The sequence below is a fragment of the Sycon ciliatum genome, chromosome 7, assembly GCF_964019385.1.
Source record: "Sycon ciliatum chromosome 7, ocSycCili1.1, whole genome shotgun sequence".
NCBI classification, from domain to species: Eukaryota; Metazoa; Porifera; class Calcarea; order Leucosolenida; family Sycettidae; genus Sycon; species Sycon ciliatum.
In genome coordinates, this window is record NC_088649.1 from 31,976,257 (window position 1) to 31,997,126 (window position 20,870).

Below are 20,870 nucleotides of genomic sequence, written 5' to 3' on the forward strand. Positions count from 1 at the left end.
GGATTGAAGATAACATGGCGCTTGTATGTCGGCTTGTTAATCAGCTTCTGCAACTTATCACCTTCCTCCTCCGTTCGTAACACTTTGAGATCGACGCGACCGCGCACGTTTTCCATAGTCTTGCCAAAAACGCTGTTATTCATCAATTTGAAGAAGTCTTTTTCAAAATCACTCCTGCACTCTTTGCGCAGCTCCGTATTCTTGTCAATGTAGTCTTTCATCCAAGGCGCTTGCGTGAACTTCAGGACTCGATGTATATTGCTGACTTTCATTCCCAGATCCAAGTACAACTGTAGATTCCGGTAATGCAGCACATGTTTCTCCTTATTCATCAGGTTGGGCACCAGCTTATCACAATCCAACCCTCCGGTGTGAAGCTCTTGCACCATGTCTCGTTGATACGGTGAGAGCATACTCTCGGTAACTTTCAAATGCTCAGGGGCTAGAGGATAGTCGTTATGATATCGATGAAGTTCCGCTGGGTACACCAAATCACACTCAACAATGTAGCCTACATCACTGTTCGCTTCTGTGCCCAAGATGGTGTCGAGGTCCTCACTGATCCAGTGGAAATTAGAGACTGGAAGGTACTGTGACATTGCCCATCCATACAGATTGTTAGCATCCAAGTATTGGATATAGGATGATGGTTGCGTTTCGTCGAAGTCGTCCATATGCTTATTGTTCGCCTTGGCATATCGATGACTTGCCATGCTGATACCGCCTCGTTTGCCTTTCTCGACAAACAAGTATTTGTCAACATCGGTCAACAATTCCAGTTTGACATTGGAGAGTTTGAGCAAGGCATCCCAACTATACCCCGGCAACGTATAGTAGTTAGCAGGATCCAGATGGTATATGTTCAAAGCGGTCTTCCTGAAGTTTTCGAACACATCAGCAAGTAGGTATACGTCAGCTTGCAAGTATATGTCATGGTAATGTGCCAGATCTTCGCATTCAAACGCTTGCCATACATGCTGCGCCCTTTCATACTCCTCCAGGCTGATTCCAGAACCTGATAATGTTGAATGAAATGACTCTCGAGATGGCAGCTCCGTTTCATTGAATCTTGCAAACGAGTCCATGTACTCATAAGGATACACTCCTTTCTGGCTCATCAAATCCGGCTTTTCCAGTGTGTTAGTATACACCAAAGCCTCCGGTGGCGTGGTCTTCACCAATTTGTCGAGAGAGGCATTTAGAAACGCCAAACTGTCGATGAAGCGAAACTGCCTCCATGTGAAACTGATGTACTTTTCCATGTTGTTTGGGATCACTGAGATACCGCCCACCTGTCTGGACTTGGACTTGCCATACTTATTCACATAGTCCACCGTCTCCACGTTCGTCACACCACCAATGAACGAAATCAGATGGTGAGCGTCGTAGTGCTTCAGATTGTGAAATACTATGGGAATGTGCTGGAGATAAGGGTGAATCCGTAGCTCCAAGTTGCATTTACTATGCGCTGCTCCACGGTACTCTCCTGTAATGTGATCATGGTCGTGCACTTTCCTTTGAGACACCACACACCCGTAACACCAGGCATCTACAAATTGACCATTGGAGTCGAAACCCTTCTTCTTGTAGACCCTGCAATCTTCGTCAAATTCCACCTGGCATTTTCCACAGTTCGAGGATCTGTGGTACGTCTCCCAAGCTTCTCGTGTCATAGTACCTTCCAATGGTATGGCTTGGCTGCAAATCCAACATGACGTAGCATCCGCATGCGCTCGACATTCTACATCACTCAGCTGCGCAGGATCGAAAGCGCTATTTCTTGATTCCATCTCCACTTGCAAATCCCGTTCCTTTGACTCCAGCCATCCAAACAGAATCTCCATCGCGTCCTCGCCTCGGTAGAAACATTCGTCTACTTTTTCACCATCACTCCGTATCACCACAGCACCAAAACTACACGGCTCGTGAATACCGGTTCGGACCGTCCCATTTCCTGCCTGTTCGTGAACAGGTTGAATTATGGACTCCAAGTCAGCGTAAATAATATACGGGCATTTCATCATATTCTTGAAGTTCTTGAATTGGAGAATGGGCTCGTTTCCATCCTGGTCCTGGTCGGGCATCACAATCCTACTAGGGGCGGTTCCAACGCCATTACAATCTTCCTTGTGCCGTGTCAGAGCGCTCTCTGTTTTATGGGAAGATAAGCACCTTTTGCAAAAGTACTTGCGATTGGCTCTCTTGTTTTGGTCGAATAATAACCGATTGAAATCCTTGATCCAGCAGTAGTGATGTTTGACTTCTTCCTCATCGTGTATCAAGAGTATGCAGATGGGATCCTCGCATTCAGAGATGTAAAGGGGATGCAGGCCTTCATCATATCCATACACATTGACGCCCAAATGGTTCAGCTTCTCAACTTTGGGAATATCACTCAGTTTTACAGGGAACGTGATATCTGCGAAGTCCAAATCAGCATCGAAGGTAATGTATTTCTTCACACGTGTCGAGTTCTTCTTGACCGGATGTAATGCACTCAATAACGCCCACTTAAGGCATTGGTCGTCTTTGTTTTGAACGTTGATGATGGCCTTTTTAGCCTTCAAGTATGGCGGAAGATCGATGTAAGAACCAGCTTTCATAGGCTGATATCGTGCAATGTTTAATTCCATGCTGAGAACTCTGTCGATGATCCATCCAGAACCTTCGTTGATCCATTGCCCCACCATTTTCTGTACATCTGACATCATCTCGTTAGTGATACCAGCAATCTGTAATTCGTTCAACAGGACCTTCGTCTTGGATCTAAAATGAGGAGATTGGTTGATAACCTTTCCCTGGTTCTCTTTCGACATCCGAATGTTCACTACCAGCATCACCTTGATTCCATTATTCCTCTTTATTTCCATTTCCATCACCTTGCGAATGGCCGCATAATTCGCATCCAAACTCACCACGAGATCCAAGTCATTTACATCCATCTTGTACGTCTTTAGCGCACCTCGTCGCGCAACATCAACCAATTCAAACCCATCATCACTTTCTCTAGCGCGTTTCTCCGGTGGTTCATCCTCAACTTTAGCTCCTGGATCATAATGTCTTTTCATCTGGCGAGGAGTATCTAGCTGATGGCTACTGGCGTCCATTGTTGTCCCCTGTGTCAAGACAGTCAAATCGATTGAAAACCAGCATTCGTTCCGTCAGTCAGAAGAGCTTCTTCGCCACTAATATCTGAATCATGCGACACATTTTCCTGCCAACTGCGTCCTCTCAATCTATGGAGGAAATATTTTTCACATCTTTAAATATATCAAACAATCACTTCATTTTACGGACGTAGTCCTACAGGTAAGATGTCGTTTCTCAATTTCTATTGTACATGAACTAACCACTGACACTCAAACTCCAGAGAGAACATGCTTTAGGGTGTGACATCTTCAGGGTGGTTTGCAGGAATGGAACTGAACTTGAGAACAATGAACACACTTTACAATTAACCCATCATTGGCGTTCGTGATGTGTTTGTGTATGGCAAGGACAATTTTAATCACAACGTTTGTCGAAAGTTAGCCGAAAAGTTAGCCGAAAAGTTAGCCGAAAAGTTAGCCTTGCATGACAAAAGCTCGTAAGCTTTGCATCCAGCAAACAACCAAAATACACAAACAAGCAGCTAGATGTACTAAGCTGCTGAAGAAAAAAAGAATAGAAAAAAGAAGAAAAAAAGAAAAAAAGAACCTCCACCATGGGCAGCATTCAGCCACTTTGTGTGTTTTGGTCTGCGTGGTACCAATGAGGGAGAAACTGGTCCGGCCCCTAAGCACTGATGAACCAGATCTTGTACCAAATCCAACCGGATACCGGCCAGATCTTTCGACCACACCCTCTTCAGGCCTGCTTTAAACTGACCAGAGTGGCGGCGCACACGGGGATTGAACCCGCGATCCTCTGCTCCGAAATCGCAGCAATGAACCACAAGGCCAACACCGTATACTGATTACCTCTGGTCTAATACCCTTTACATACTGTAGTTTCTAGTATTTCCCTCACTGCAGCCCATTGTGAGTAAGACTGAAGAGATGCTAACATATTTCAAGTAAGTTGTAGGAGACTAACTACTACCGGTATTGATAAGCTAAAATACTGGTAGCGGAGAAACTACGATTAATGGATGTCTATTCCAGTGTTGATAGTGGCTATTGCTACCGCAGTGGACTTTCATTATTAGCGACCATATCCAGTATTAATGATACTTACCAGCGTGTGTGGTCAGAAAATGGCGGTTAAAATCATGTTGGGTCTAGTACTGGTGTGCTTAGCGGCTATTGCGATAAATGCAGATTGTCATCGCTAGCGCCTAATTCTTATATTACCGGCATCTGCAAGTGGTAGTTGCAGGAATTTGGCGTCTAAAACCATAATATTAGCTTCTGATGCACACGTTGCTAGCGGCTATTACCGCGTTTGAAATTTTTCATTGCTAGGGATTATTTCCTGTATTAATGACATTTGCCAGTGTTGGCAGCTGGAATATAGTGACTATAACCGTATCATCTACTCCCTCTCATGCTATTAGCAGCTATTTCCTGTGTTTGATAGTTGTCATGGCTAGCGGCTATTTCCTAAAAGTAGCGCTTTTAGCGATATGTGACTGTTTTGTGGGGTAGAATGTGGTGTCAACATCAGCTATTACCATGTTGCCGCTTCTAGTTCTGCTCGCTTTCTGTAGAAAATATATTTGTATTCCCGCGTTAGCGGCTATTTTTTAGTTGAATTTTTTTGTAATGAAGATAATGCAGTGATACATAAGACTAATGCATGGCACTATTTTGTCGATTCCGCTTTGGTTTGGCGTGCATGCGCAGTGTTGATGCCGATTCCCTTGATCAGATTTCTTGCCCCACCTCCACTGCTTCGGCTGCCATCGCTGTGTGCATTCCTGTGCTTTTTTGCCTGCACTTTCACCTTGATGGACCCGTTTGTGGCTATCTTGAAGAAAAAAAGGGTACATGCGCATGTACATGCATAATAGTATGCACACTATATTGTACGGTCACAATCCGTTCACTATTTTTTGCCTAGAAGTGTTTGATGCCGAGTTGCAACGCTGACGCCGAGGCCTCTAGTCGGTTGAGTTGCTTCCAGCACGTCGGTAGGTACGTCTTCCATACACACCCTGTGTGTTGTTTTTGTTGTTCGCTGCATATTTTCCAGTAGGGCGGTGTTAATAGTAAAAAGGAGAACAGAGAAAGAGAAGTTTAGGACTATTAGCTTGAGTCAGGCAATTGCTTTGATGTGTGTGGTGGTGTTCTTCTTCAGCATAAATTGCTACAAGTCGCGAACAGTGCATTTCAAGAAACTAACGCAAAAGTAAGCGCAAAACCAAGCGCAAAAAAAATCACGGTTCGCGTGAGACTCGGCCGAAGGCCCAGTTTTCCGCCATCCGCAGGAACGCCACCACCCTCTTGGGTGAAAAAAAGTTTTTAAAAAAAGTAAGTAAGTATTATAAAGTGAGCGCAAAACTTACCAGATTTACCACTAATACCCCATTTACCCCTAATAACGCATTCGCCCCTAATACACCATCTTCCGCTAATTTCCAATACTAAGAAAAATTTGGAAAAACCGGTGAGCCAGAACCATCCCCTTGTATTTCCAATACTTAGAAAATTTTCGAAAAAAAACAGGTGAGCCAGAACCATCCTCTTCTATACTACTCACTTGGTGGTGGGTCTGATCTACTCACCTCCCACCGTTTAGGCGCTGCATCTGCGCCTTTGATCCTAGAGGGTGGTGGCGTTCCCACGGCGGATGCGGAAAACTCGGCTTCCAGCCGAGTCTCACGCGAACCGTGAAAAAAAAAAAAAAGAGCATTATAGACCTTGTTGAAGCATTATCATCAGCATTTTTGAGGTAGTTTTTGGAGCATTATGATTAGCATTATACGAACACTTTCGGAGCATTATCCGCTGAACCCCATTCCTGAGTTTAGGGTTGAAATGCAGTCTTGATATGGTGAGTTTTGCTTATAGACTGGAGTTGGCTTGATAGTTGACAATTGAAAAAATTAGAGCCCAGTCTCCAATAATAGCCCAGTCTCTAATAGTAGAGTGGGTAGAGCTGTCACTAGGGTTGTGCGGATAATGCTCGAAAAGGTGGCCGATTCTTCTCGAAAAGCAGTGAAATTGGCAGAACCATACAAACCTTATGGCGGGCAATTCCTCGAATTATGCTCCATTTCTTTATCCACATACCAAACATGCATGAAACTTACCAGAAAAAGTACCGAATTCTGCCAATTTTTCTGCCGGCAATATCCGCATATGCCTAGCAGCGTTAGGCCTCGACTAAATATGCTAAAAAAAAGTGAGCTATGCTCGTCGCATATCAGGGAAAACGTCCATAATATGCCAAAGGCTTAGCAAGATATGCCAAAATACGCCAAAATATGCTCGACATACATTGTAAGCAGAAAGTGTACACCAGAGGAATGCATATCAGAACCAGTTAAGAAATGCCAAGACCCTGTACTTCAAGCGCCTCAGTGAGAATATTCACGATCAGCAAGATGCCCACCTTTGGTGGAAGAAAGCCAAGACACTTGCCAACATCTCCTGTAAGAAAGATAAAGTTCCTGACCTAACGTGTGAGGGCTACACGGCACAGAGCGAACCAGAGAAAGCAGAAATGCTCGCGAAGGTATTTGAGCGCCAGTGCACTCCTGCTCACGGTACAGGTCCAATACCAGCACCAGCCGACGACTGTCCGAATGAATTATTCTCTCTGCCAGTATTGGCCGAATCCTCAGTGTACCGGGTGCTCCGAAGGCTCCCGCAGCATAAGGCTACAGGCGGGAACATCTCGAACAGGATCCTCCGAGAGATCGCACCTTGTATAACGTCCTCTGTTACCAACCTGTTTAACGCTAGCCTCACCTTAGGTGAGTTTCCTAGTGCCTGGAAGCTGGGAACAGTAATCCCCATATTTAAAAATAAAGGTAACCCGTGTGATCCCTCCAACTACCGCCCTATAACCCTACTCCCAGCTATTGCGAAAGCACTAGACAAGATTGTCGCCACCAAATTCGGTCACTATCTCGAGGTCAACAACATCATTGTCCCGGAACAGTTCGGCTTTGTCCGTGATCGCTCCACAGTTGACCAGCTGATACAGCTCACTACTAAGATCGCATCGACCATGGATAAACGCATCCCTTACGATGCTGCATTTCTCGATTTCGCGAAGGCCTTCGATAAAGTGCCGCATGACGTGCTTCTCCAGCAACTCGGGACTATCTGCGATGCTCCGGCTACGAGTTGGTTTAAGAACTACCTCGATACGCGTACATTCAGCGTCCGCGTCCAACACCATATGTCCTCCCCACGTCCCGTCAAGTCTGGAGTACCCCAGGGTTCCCACCTCGGGCCATTGCTTTTCCTGGTACATATCAACAGCCTACCCAGAGCCTCGAAACGCAACCAGCACGCTGATGTTTACCTGTTCGCGGATGACACCGCCGTCGGCCAAGCACGAACCAAAGGTACCAGCCCAATGGAGACTGCCCTGCAGGACACATTTGCCTGGGCCGACCGAGTAGGCGGAACCTTCAACCCATCGAAAACCGTTGTTATCTCATTCGCTGAGGAAGGAGCTGCAGAGACCATCCGCGGTATCCAGCCGTCAACCAGTCACCGTCACCTGGGAGTGTTGTTGAGTGAAACACTTAGCTTCCAGGAGCATATTGAACAGACAATAAGCAAGTTTAGACAGCGCTGCGTTCTTCTGTGCCATATGGCTGACCGTTTAACAGGAGACATCGTCAGGAAGCTGTACCTTACGTATGTCCGCCCCACAGCAGAATACGCCGCCCCAGTATGGGAGTCCTCCCTCTCTGCTGCACAGCGGCTCACCCTTGAACGGCTGCAAGCCAGAGTAGCTCGCACAGTAATGCGGCTTGAGAGATGCCCTTGCCCATCAGACGAGCCCAAGTCATCATTGTTTAAACAGCTGGGGTGGCCAAGTCTATCCTGGCGCAGGAAGATCGCCTGCCTTATGGAATTCTTCCATTTGGTCACCACCCAACCAGAACTTTTTGAAGCAGCGGGATACTGCCCCACGCGTAGTCGCCGCCGCCAACTCGCATTCACTCTGCCACGGGTTGGGAAACACGCCGGGAGGTCATTTCTCTTCCGCACCGCTACTGTCTGGAATGCCTTGCCCGCAGACCTGAGAGCCACAGCCTCGCAGTCCCTGTTTCACAGTCACATTTGCACGCACTTCTCTGACACCAAACACAATGCCACTCCGCACTGACATGCCTCTGTCCTCCTTCTTTGTGCGTTGCGCTTATTCTTATTAATTTTTGTGTTTCTGTTTCGGTACATTTCGTATTTCAAGGCATACCCCGAGGCTATAGGTATCATTGATTAAAGGACCATTCTGGAACATTCAGCATAATTGTATTTCTCTTGCTAGGCTGTTCATTACGAATTATTAGCCCTCCACTGTCTGCTATCTCAACCCTACAGCCTCCCATTATAATGGAACTCCCTTCAATTTAGACTACGTCTTTGGGAAATCCTCAAATATATATAATAATAATAAATAAAATAACATGTACACATGTACATGTAGATCATTTCAGTAAAATTACAACCTTGGAATATTCACTGGCTTCACGGCTATCACGCTTGGTGCAAAACAAAACACATGCGGAATAGTATGGCTGGGGTGTGTCCCCAGCAACCGTAGCGATAGTGTTCATCCATGGGGAAAATTTCCCCATGGATGAACACTATCGCTACTAATGTAGCAAACGCCAGCTCAACCATTCCAAATTCATCCATAAAAGGCATTTCTGAACGGATTTTGTCCATAATACGAATGTTTTGTCCTCGTTTTCTTCAGAATATTTGAATTATATGCTGGCTTCATTCCAATATTCCCTTTGTCGCTCAATATGCCATAATGAGCTGTCTCACAAAGATGTGCGGAAATACATGTATGCGCAAGCATTTGGTCCAGGCGTAGCCTAGCTGTCACTGAAAAAAGAAGAACCCCAGGCACTTATTAGTACTAGAGAAAACACGGTGCCAGGAAAGATGCTGATTGGAGCTCCGGCCCTAGATTGATGGCACGTGAGCGAAATAATTCGCAGTGTCCTCCCGGTCCCGCGGCCCGGGATCCCAATGGCTATGAGTATGATCCTTGAGCCAAACATCGGCGGTTCCCATGGCACGCGCGCCGACGTGCGGATGAGATAAAGAGGCTAAAAGAGCACGAATCGATCGATCGCATTCACACTCCACGATCATCACGCACATAGTCATTGCGCAATGGGGCTGGCCGGGAGGTGACCAGGTGACTTTTGTTTTGAAGTGTTCGCACAGTCGCTAGTCGGTCGGACCACGTCGTTGTTGTCGGTACGCGATAGAAGTGGGCTGTGACCTGCAGCCTGGTGACGTTTTCTAGTGTTGTTTGTTGCTTTTGCACTTGACTTGGGGCTTGATTGGAATGGACTGATTTTCTATTTTTGAAAGCTAGTTACTAGTAGTAGTAGGTGAACATCTATCGGTGCTTTCACCTGTACTGGTACTGGACGAGCCCTTTAGTTTGAGAAAGAGCTGTTCCGCAGCACAGCTGCGATTGTAGAGTTTTTGCTTTGGAAGCCGATAGCAAAAACGGTCATATCAGTGGACAGATCATTGCCATCTACAGCTAGAGAGAAAGAGAAGTGCGTATGGAGACGACCAAGATTTGCAACAAGCGTCCTGGCGTGCAGCTGCCCTCTCTGAACGATGTGCAAGCGTGCGGCCGACGAATCGCTGGCGTGGTGAAGCGCACACCCGTAGTGCGCCTCGGCACCCATCTGGTGAAGTTGAACCATCAATCGGTGCGAGTCAGTCGACAAAAGGGTAGCGAGTGCTCCTCTGACTCTGCGTCCGTCAGTGATTCAATACGAGATGTGTCGGGTGAGATCGAAGTGTTTTTGAAACTGGAGAATGAGCAGCACTGCGGATCGGTGAAGTCCCGTTCGGCCGCTAGCTATTTGTCCGCTCTGGAGCAGCGCGCTGACGGAGACGATGCGCTGCGACGTGGTGTTGTAACGGCCAGTACGGGAAACTTCGGCCAGGTAAGCGAGTACGTGCGCGTGCTCGTTGGTGCGAGGATCATGATTGCAGAGCTAATAAAATTAGCTCCGTTCTGTTGTGTTTACCGGTGTTTGAGTATCCATACTGACCAACCACCACAATCTCAATCCCTTGACAAGACAATCAGAATCCCTGGATGGCACAAAAACAAGTGAAAAAGAGCTTTTTCCGCCCAAAAAAAGAGTTCGACCCTACACTACAGGTCTGCGTACAGCACACTTCGACCCTGCAGAGTGCAGTGCAGCTTGATCAGTCGGCGCCCGCCTGTCACTTTGTCAGTGCAGACCTTGCAGACTAGGCATGGTCAGATCTTGAAAGTGCTGTGCACAGTTCGAAGTGCGAATGAGCACCGTAAATACCTTTGAAAAAAAACAGGACATTCGGGGCGAATCCATGGAGTTTTCAGGAAAATCCTGTACCAGACAAAACTGTGGTTTTTCCGGGAGTTTGCTTGAAATCCCCGGGATCCCGGGAGGATTGTTGATTTCCCGGGATTTTCCCGGGAAAAACCGGAGGGTTAGCCGGTATGAGTATCATGCACGGTCAGCGCGAACATTTCTATTTTCATCACCCTGTCAGTCCCGTATCGCGTGTACCAAGATAGTGTTGTATCCAGGCAGTGGCAGTGGCAGTGGCCCCTCGGAAACGGACTATTCTGTCACACCTACATAACTGTACACTAAGGTAAAGCCTTGGAAGTGAACTGTACAGTGTCATGTACATTTTGCGTACAACAGGGGTGTTGGAAGGTATTTTAGTGTGGTACTACTGTTAGCCATCTGAAGTACAATTTGCTCGTGGGAGAGGGGTTGCTGAGCCGAAAATGTTGGAAGTAACTTAGAGCCCAGATCAGTGTATTATTTTTATTGATTTGCGGGGTAAAAAAAAGAGAGTAAATTACGGTGTTCGTTCCCCGAAGGGAACTCACGACAGCCGCTAACACCCGGTAAACCCTCGTGGGGTACCGGGGCAAAACAGGGTACAGCCTATACGGTAATAACCACACAGTGTCAGATACCCTGCACAACCATGTAGATATCTGCAGTGTTGCACGACGAAATCCAGTCGTGTCACTCAAGTACGCACCGGGCACTGCGCGGCCCCAGGCCTGTGAAACGGTGCAAGGCGCAAACGTGAGCGCCGCGACTGGATTTCATTGAGCACAGTGCTGTACGTAGTCATTACACACTACATGCAGAGCCTTGGTCATAGAAATCCAACCTCATGAATAATAGCGTGAAGGGGGGGGGGGGGGGGCTATGCTGACCTGCACTATAGTAGGGATGTCAGGGAACGCACTGCGCAGGCCTCAGCGCATGCATTGCGTCATCGATTTTTTGAACGTGATCGCGGCCGACAGAGAAAACATGGCCGCGGTCTGTTTGCACCGCTGGGAGTCGTAAAATTACTGTTCTTCTGTCCCCGCGACCATTCAAATCATACGCGATACGGAGGACCCACGTGCTGACCACGTTCTCCCCGGTCGATTTCTCTGAAAGTTTGCACATCGTGAAACACCAGTATGAGAGGTGTTCAGGCCAATTTTCAAGGGATTACCCTGGTTGGATCGTTTCAAAATCGGACTTGCATTTCTCGCTCGCGGCCATTTCTTGCGCGATGGAAGCGCCCTGCCCTGGTGAGTAACCAGCGTCGCGCTTGGTAGAGAGTTGCTGCAATCAGCTCCCTGATGTCTTCGCTGCCATTGTCAGAAGCGATGGACCATGAATTTGTTTGAGAGTCTCTGGATGCTACTTTTCCTCAGCCTAGTTTTCAGCCATTCCGTGCATCTTCTTCGCACGATTTATTTTGCAAAAAAATGAAAGTGTTCATGAGTTTTCTTGTCGACGGCGCGTGGATGGGCCAGGCTGACCTGCGCAGATGGGCTGCGCAGTGCGTTCGCTGATATCCCTAACTATAGCACCACTCACAACACTCTGCTGCCATCAGTGCGGCGCTACTGTATTCACGAGGTATTTCTCCAGCCAGAACTGTACACAGCAGTCATTGTGTATAATAGCTATCAATGTTTCCATGAACGCTCATTGCACCGGGAATGACGGAGCACGTTCCCGACATATCACATCAGCCGTGCGTGCACATACATTGCGTGTACGTACTGTCGGGGACGTTGAAATCCGTTGGAGAGTCAAGCGGCCACAGGGCGCTGGCCTTGCAGCCCCAAGCACTGATGGTCCATGTTCACAGTGGTGACGTAAACTACGCTGAGTTTACCAGGTGTTACCGGCCGCCGTGAGTTCCATTCGAGAGCGGACACAATAATTGCTTACGTAAACTTCAGTGCATGCAACTTCTAAAAGCAGTAAGGGCGCCGCTCCTGGTCATCCCGTCGGACCTCAATGTCCACAATAGAATCGTGTGTGAAGTAGCGTTGAGGCTGTTACACAACTGCTGGCAGGAGTCGCTGAGCAGGGTTGCAAGCAACGTAGGAGTGAAGCAATCATGACATGTATTAGTGACTTCACTCCGTATGTTCATCATACTTGGCACTCACTAGCGGTTGAAACGTGTGCTTTATCAAGTAGTGGGAAAGATCTTCAGCCACTACCAAGCGGGAAAAGCAGGAAAGTGTTCCGTTTGCCTGCCCCTCTTCTTCATTCGCCCTGCCCCTGACCCGCCCCTAACCCGCCCCTGACCCGTCTCTTTTTCTCTCTCATTGTCTCTTTATTCCCGTAGCTATGCAGAAGACGTTACTTCAGTAACGTCTGGCGCTAGCCAGGGTCCACACAGCTTTAATTTGGTGTTTGTTTGTTTGTTTGTGTCACGCCTGGCGCTATCCCGTATCTGTCCCGTACTGTACCGTACCAGCAAAGACAGCTGGCCACAATATTTTTGTTTGTTTGTGCCATCGACATGCCTGGCGCTATCCCGTACCTGTCCCGTACCATCAAGAGTACGGTACCATCAAGAGAATGAGTATATATGCGAAGTGTATCGGGGGAATGCATTCAGTGTAGTAACATTTTGTGTGGATTTGTGTGCAAGGCCGAGATCCCACTAGCAGGCTGGCTGGGCCGCCTGTCGACCAGCCCGGGAATCGCATGTAGGCCGATAGCATAATAATTATAACGTATATACAGTCATGTAGATGTATAGCAGGGAGTCATATTATGTAAACGACTCCCTGCTGTATGGGGAGATTTTCTGGAAAGGAATACGAAGTAGGGAGACGAGTAAATGCAATCAGAATGGATGTTAGTTGCCGTAAGTATAATAATAATAAGAAGAAGAAGAAGAACGCCCGTGATCGGCAGAGTCAGCGCCGGTCCCAGGAAACGTCAGGACAGACATCCCGTCGACTCCAGAACGCCCGTGATCGGCAGAGTCAGCGCCGGTCCCATAGCTATGCAGAAGACGTTACTTCAGTATCTCATTGAAACGTTTTTGCAATATAATGATGTAGCTAATCAAAGGAAAAAGCATTTCCATCAGTTCGAACAACATGCACGATGAGCTAGGCAACAAAGCATAGCGCAGGACCCTGAGCTTCCAAGCTCTCTTTTCTCTCTCTCTCTCTCTCTGTGCCTGTCTCGGTGTGCATGTGTACTGTGTGTATGTGTGTGTGTGTGTCTCTCTCTTTCTCTCTCTCTCTCTATCTCTATCTATCTCTCTCTCTCTCTATCTATCTCTCTCTCTCTCTCTCTCTCTCTCTCTCTCTCTCTCTCTCTCTCTCTCTCTCTCTCCGTGTTCACAGAGCCTGGCATGGCTGACCAAGAAGAAGAATATCAGATGTGCGGTCGTTGTACCGGACTTCACTGACGCCTATCGTCGCGCACTCATAAAGTCTGCTGGCGCTGACCTTGTCATCGATGTACCGTTCCACGAGTGGTGGCAATGCGTAGAGCTGGCAACACTGTGCCCGTCTGTGGCTGCACGCCATCCGGAAATCGCCGACATGCACTTTGTGTCGCAAGTCTCGCCAGAGTGCATTGCCGGCGACGCGACCGTGGCTGACGAGATCTTCGCCGACGTGAACAACATCGACGCCGTCGTCGTTCCCTACGGCTTCGGCAGCTTCAGCTGCGGCACCGGGGTGGTCGCCAAGCAACGGTCGCGGGGCACGCGCGTCGTAGCCGTGGAGATTGAGACCAGCTCGCCGTTCCGCAACGCACTGGTGGCCGGAAAGCCGTACCGGTGCACACACACGCCGAGTTTCGTCAGTCAACTGGGCGGGCAGATGGCACTGCCAACCATATGGGATCAGGTGTGTCTTGCTTGAATTATATTACTGTAAGCCTTCGAATTTTGGCGTGTATTTATTTTCGGCCTCATCATATTATTTTCAGTGATGCACACGAACCCATTTTTCACGAACGAATACTCTATCGAATACCTAATCTTCGAACGAACGAACGGATATTCTAGTATTCGTTGAAATTTGTTGACGGCCCAGAAACTTCTGCAGTGCGTGTGCGCTTTTCGCCTTGGACACTTTCGCACCCGTGGCAGCTACAGCCGTCGAGCAGGAAACATGCCGCCGGGTAAGATGTTCCCGCATTGAGCTCGTAGTCGAGCCATTGAAGTTGAGCTTCGTCTCGCAGAGTTTGCAAATTGCGTACAATTTACACTGGAACTAGAACAGGATCACTCGGAACACGCGGGTTCGGCTGGTCTGCACGGGATCTCGAGCGCACGGAGCATGTTCTGGCTACTCCAGGCCTTGAGGTAGAGAACGCAGAGCAATTTCTTTTGCTGCTTACCTTTTCGTTTAGGATTTCTGACATCATTTGTTTTTTAATTTTCCGCGAAATCGAATAACGATGAGCTCAGGATGAACTCAGGCGCCATGATTTCCATGTCAGCGTCACGAAAACTGCTCTGCATGCTCCATCGCGTTCGTCTGGAAACAAATCGCTTGCACTGCTCCGTTTGCTTGCTCTACTCTCAGAGCAGTGCAATTTGTACTGCTCCATGTGCTTGCTCTACGCTCAGAGCAGTGCAATTTGTACTGCTCCATGTGCTTACTCTGCTCTCAGAGCAGTGCAATTTGTACTGCTCCATGTGCTTACTCTGCTCTCAGAGCTGTGCAATTTGTACTGCTCCATGTGCTTATTCTGCTCTCAGAGCAGTGCAATGTGTACTGCTCCATGTGCTTACTCTGCTCTCAGAGCTGTGTAATTTGTACTGCTCCATGTGCTTACTCTGCTCTCAGAGCTGTGCAATTTGTACTGCTCCATGTGCTTGCTCTGCTCTCAGAGCAGTGCAATTTGTACTGCTCCATGTGCTTACTCTGCTCTCAGAGCTATGCCATTTGTACTGCTCCATGTGCTTGCTCTACTCTCAGAGCAGTGCAATTTGTACTGCTCCATGTTCTTACTCTACTCTCAGAGCAGTGCAATTTGTACTGCTCCATGTGCTTACTCTGCTCTCAGAGCAGTGCAATTTGTACCGGACAAACGCGTCCCAATTTTCGGCCTCCCGGGCTAAAACACATTTCGGCCGCGTTAAAATGTGTGTTGTATCTGGCTTGAAAATGTTGAGTTTTGGAGAGAAAAAAGAGCGGTACGAGGCAGTGGCCCAATTGTAATAGAGAGGTTCTGCACTACGTAAAGTTGAGCAACGTTACGTTAGTGGGCGGGAAAAACCCGTGAATTCGAGAGTTTGCACTCCACTTACGGAAAGCTGTCTACGTAGAGTACATAGATAGGGCTCTGATAACGTAGCTGGTCCGTAAGTGGATTGGGGTACAAATTTATGACTCGCCCCAGTTCGATCCGGTCGTACACTGCCGCGTTTGGAGTTGCCAAGGGCAGCTACGTGATTTGAAAACTCCGTATGGCGGAGCACAGATGCACATGCAGTTTACGTAAGACTTTCCGTAGATCGACTACGTTTTTTACTAGCTTAATTACGTCATGCGGAACCTCTCTAGTACTGGGTATTTTTGGCCTAACATTTGGTGCGGACAACATTTTTGTTTTGCGAAGTTCAGTGTGGCAGTGTACACATGCAGCTGTAGTACAGGCTGAAACGGAACGAAATCTATAACCAGGGACCGTTATGGAAGTCTCGATTGCAAAGTTGATGAAATCCGCCTGTAGGAACTCAGATGGTGAGCCAAGGAAAACATATTGTAGCATGGAAATTGCGGGCACAAGCTTTGTGCTGGATTGCGCACGTCTGACTGTTCAAAATCTGGTTTAGTTGGTGGACTCGATCGCATAACTTGTGCCCACAATTTCCATGTTTCAAGTCCGCCTGTATTTGTATTTTGTTTCCTTGCGCGGCAGATCAACTCTGAGAATGGTCTGATCACGGACTCGGCTGTGGTGCAGCTGGAGCAGGTGGCCGAGGCCATGCGCGTGCTGAAGCGTAACCATGACATCGTTGCTGAGGGCTCCGGTGCCGCCTCACTGGCCGCCGTGCTGTCGGGCCAGGCGGGCAGGGGACGCGTGGTGTGCGTCATCACCGGCGGCAACGTGGAACGCGACATGATGGCCGACATCATGACCGGGGGACTTCCCCCCGCGGGACTGCCCATCCCGCCCGCGATCGGGGGACTTCCCCCCGCTGGAATGCCCATCCCGCACGTGATGTCGTCGTCAGCTCTGATCTGGGAGCCCAGCGAGGACACTGACGACAGGAACAAAGCAATGACATCAGCCACTAGTCAAACTGCAGCCTCAATATCTAGTAACAATGCCCAGCCTGTTCCAGAAGTCGCAAGCTGATGACCGTAATTGTGTCATGTGTGCAGACGAACTACAACAAGTTGAGACAAGTGTGTCTACCAATATTATTGATGATGGCTTTGCACCTGTTAGACTCAGATGGACCAGTCAACATGCATACACGATTGAACGTTAACGTGTCGTACAGTCGGCTGTGGGCCAGACATTGGCTGCACATGAGTAGTTCTACGATGACCTGCACATATACGTCGAACAGGCTGCTGCACTTGAGTTGTTACATGCGCGTCGTTTCTGCTGAGCCCGAGTGCATGCGCTGCTGCGCCGCTGTGCGCGACCAGTAAAGGGCAGAATGCCCGACGGAGAAGCGCTCTGACGCGCTACGCAACCTTTACCCACGTGTTCTCCTTTTCAAGTCTCAGTACCGGTACTTTAGCCCTAGAACTACCGGAGGCATCATACGATGTACTAATGACGGGTTCCAGAAAGAACAGTTGATCTAGTGCCACCCGGTTAGTTTACTTTTACGACTATTTTAAATTAAGAGTTCACTGCAGACGTTCTGTAGTTGTATACGCAATCACGATTCTCTTTACTCTACTACATGTTCTTAACCTGTGAGCCTTCTAGCTAATTCGTGTAGCCTAGCAACACCTCGCTGGATTTTTTTCTCGCTGGATCAATACAGAGAATACTACCATGTTGCAATGCCTTGCAGAGATGCGCTCTGATGTGCTACGCAGCACTAGTCACTATGCACTCGTTTTTCGTTCTCAAGACGTATTTACTTACCGGTATTACTATTAAAGGGGTTCCAGAAAGAACAGTTGATTAATCTAGTGCTGCCCGGCTGGTTGGTTGGACTGCTAACACACACAAAGCCACGCATGCACACACACACACACACACACACACACACACACACACACACACACACACACAAAAATGTGCGCGCGCGTGCCCTTTGTTTCTTGCTCTCGTATGATACCCGCCAAACGCTTCCTGGACATTTACCCTTCCTTATCTTTTAGGTGGCAACAGGGGGGGGGGGGGGGGGGGGGATATTTCTCTGCATTTCCAAGGTCAATAAAATGCTTTAAGAGATTCCGATCACGGCAATGCCATTATGCACACAGTGGGTGCATAGACACAGTGGCAGCGTGCACAACTACTGTACTATCATGCTGCATACCTGACATTTCAAGATAAAAGTCATGTAGATCTTAGACCTACAATGCATGACGTGAAAAGTAAATACTAGTACTATAGTCGACCTACCCTTATAACGATAACCTCTATAACGATATTACCCTTATAACAATATTTTTCTGCCAAACCAAATCACTCCATTGACTTTTGTATACAATGCCTTACCTCTATAACAATATCGCTATAACGATATTACCCCTATAACAATATAAAATGGGCTGACCAATCGACATTTTCCATTTTATAACAATATCCAGCAGGGAGCATGTAGAGTCCACTGTCAAGGTAGGGCAAGCTTCACTTGATAAGTCGCTGGGACATGACGAAATGCAATGGGGGCACCAGTGGGCACCTTGCTGCGTAAATAAAGTGCATGTACATAATGTTTTTGACGCTAGGAAGAGTGTAAAAAATGAACTAAATTCATGCATTATGACGTACATGTATGTGATGAACCAGTTACCCCTATAACAATATTACCCTTATAACAATATTTCTTGGTCGGACGCAAATAATAAATATCGTTATAAGGGTAGGTCGACTGTACTACTAGTAGGGAGTTCAGTTCCGGTCACTGAAAAGCGAAAAGTGCAGTCACAGCTCGCCTGTACAAAGTGAATGGGCGCCTCGTGACTGCAGTTCGAGATGCAGTTCGCGGCCCGAGTATCTTCTCCCGCGGCATTTTCGGCCTTGTCAATGCTATTTTTAGGAAGCCGAGGTCATTACCTTTCCAATGGTGCCACACATGCCGTGCTTCCAAAAATAATGGCTCCGCGCTTGGCGCGGGTGCACTTCGAAGTACTAATTTCGACCAGATCCGTACTCGGCTTCGCGAGGAACACCCGATTTTCGTGTTCAGCGGCCTCGAATTAGCCTAAACCAAGAGGATTCTACAACATTGAGGCTTGCGCTTTATCGCCGTAGAAGGAAAATGATCACAGAAACCAGCCCACGGCGATTTCCTGGTGGTAGACGAAAAAATCGAGTGAACTGCGCGCACACTGGTAAAAGCAGTGACGGTGAAAACGTGTGACTTGTGCAAGTCGGCGCGCACGGCATGCGTGCACACTTCATGCATGCACACATCCTGTGTCGCCATGTATGCACCAGATAGTGCAGTGCTGGACGGAAACCACACGGCTCACATACATACTTGCATTTACTTCTGTGACTACTTTCTCCCCCGTTTTCCGATCTTCAATCGACTATAACTCTAGATTGCCTTGGAATTTTGGGTTCAAATTTTCACAGGTTGTTTCTCGATTCTTCCCGGTTTAGAAAAACTAGCGTTTTATGCAAAACTCGCGAATTTGATTTTTCAATTGAAGTCCCTACTACTAGTACTACATGACACTCAACACGATTGATTTGTAGACCTACCTACTGGCACTGCCAGCACTGGTCCGTCATCAGTGGCCACTCACTCTACTACGGTCATGCACAGGTCAGTGCTGGCAACTGAAATCCGACCCCTGAGCGGTGCGCTCACATCGCAAAGACCCGAAATAGAGGCCGCTAGAAAGTGAACGCGCCGCCCAGGGGTCGGATTTCATTTGCCAGCACTGGAGTATAGTAGTACTAGTAGTACATCAAGAGTTCATAACCATGATAACCCCCTGGGGGTTATGAACTCTTGAGTACAATCATGTACTATTAGTACTGCGCAACTAAAGACTAGTCTTATTACTACTAGTAGGCACTTCAGGCGGTTTTTTCAAAACCAGAAATACTCGTATTTCTTTCTTGTATCCGATTCAGATAGGTTTATGAAGACTCCACAGAAAATTTGAAGCAAAAAGAATAACTTGGCACAGAGATATAGCCATCCAAAGTCGGAGAATTGAATAACGGCAATTTCAGTATTTCGACGGCACCAGCAGCATATCAGAAATTGGTAGGACTTGCTTCAGTGTCTATAGTGGCAAAACACCAGGCTCGCTGGAAGCAGGTCAAAATAATCAGATGAATGCAGAAACAGCATGGTTTGGAAAAACTTCGCATTTTTCATCCGTCCAGCAGCTCAGACGAAGATATCGGGTGTGGTCACCATGGCAACTCCATAGCAACTCCATCGCAACAGCATGAAAACAGTGCAGAGAAGCCTTTGGAAAAGCATAAGATGAGACTTTGAGGTAAGATAAAGTAACTACAATAATTCAGTGCCAGAACACATTGTTGCTACATGTACAGTACTGAAGTGGTGACGAATACGGAAGAACAATGAGCCGAAGACTGAGCAAACTAGAATTTTACCGAGTATTTGACGGAAAGAAATGACAAACTATTACATGTAGAACATCGTTTGCAAATGTTTGGGACTACTGAAACTTCAGCAACTCCAGCATGAGAGATTTTGTGCATAGAGTGTGTGCTGGATTCTTGGTATAATATCACCGTCAATGCTTTTCTTGGTCGCTGGAAGCCACCTGCTGATCAGCTGACGATTTGTTCCAAGCAGGCCGTTTTGATGTCAGCTCTCTTGGTCCAGTCGCCGAAGTATATACATGTACTGTCCTACTCGTCGCCTGCAGGAGAGGACGACTGCTCCGATGCGACTCCAATATAATTATAACACCTGGCAATATTTCTTCTTGCGCAGCCATGCGCATGGGCTCCGACGAACAAGGACTACTGCCGGGAGGACGCCTGTCGCGGCTCGCTTTCAATAACACCTCGCATTATTTCTTCTTGCGCAGCAATGCGCAAAGTGTTGGACAAACGAGGACAACTGATTCCGAAAGGAAATACGACGCTGAAGACGATGAGCTACATGGCAAATGCGTGCAATCAAGTGAAATGCCCGAAAAATCCTTGCCGATTTTACTCGAACTGTACGTGAGTTCAAAAAATTGCCGCATCATGACGTATGTGGGCTCAAACGAAAGCTGAGGGCCTCAGCTACACG

General features: G+C 47.7%; 1 protein-coding gene across 1 annotated transcript; it reads left to right on the top strand.

Moving 5' to 3' along the window:
- The first annotated feature begins 9,325 nt into the window (after window positions 1–9,325).
- On the top strand, window positions 9,326–17,596 carry LOC135821333 (probable serine racemase). The gene is made up of 3 exons (XM_065334393.1): window positions 9,326–10,090; window positions 13,822–14,331; window positions 16,358–17,596. The coding sequence occupies exons 1-3, from the start codon at window positions 9,698–9,700 to the stop codon at window positions 16,796–16,798; spliced, it is 1,344 nt and encodes a 447-aa protein (XP_065190465.1). The 5' UTR covers window positions 9,326–9,697; the 3' UTR covers window positions 16,799–17,596.
- The last annotated feature ends 3,274 nt before the right edge of the window (window positions 17,597–20,870 follow it).

What these genes read in the sequence shown, in the direction of transcription:
- LOC135821333 (XM_065334393.1), top strand. Translation starts at nt 9,698, where the DNA reads ATGGAGACGACCAAGATTTGCAACAAGCGTCCTGGCGTGCAGCTGCCC. An exon ending in GTACGGGAAACTTCGGCCAG is followed by an intron (nt 10,091 to 13,821) that starts GTAAGCGAGTAC and finishes CCGTGTTCACAG; the next exon opens with AGCCTGGCATGGCTGACCAA. An exon ending in TGCCAACCATATGGGATCAG is followed by an intron (nt 14,332 to 16,357) that starts GTGTGTCTTGCT and finishes CTTGCGCGGCAG; the next exon opens with ATCAACTCTGAGAATGGTCT.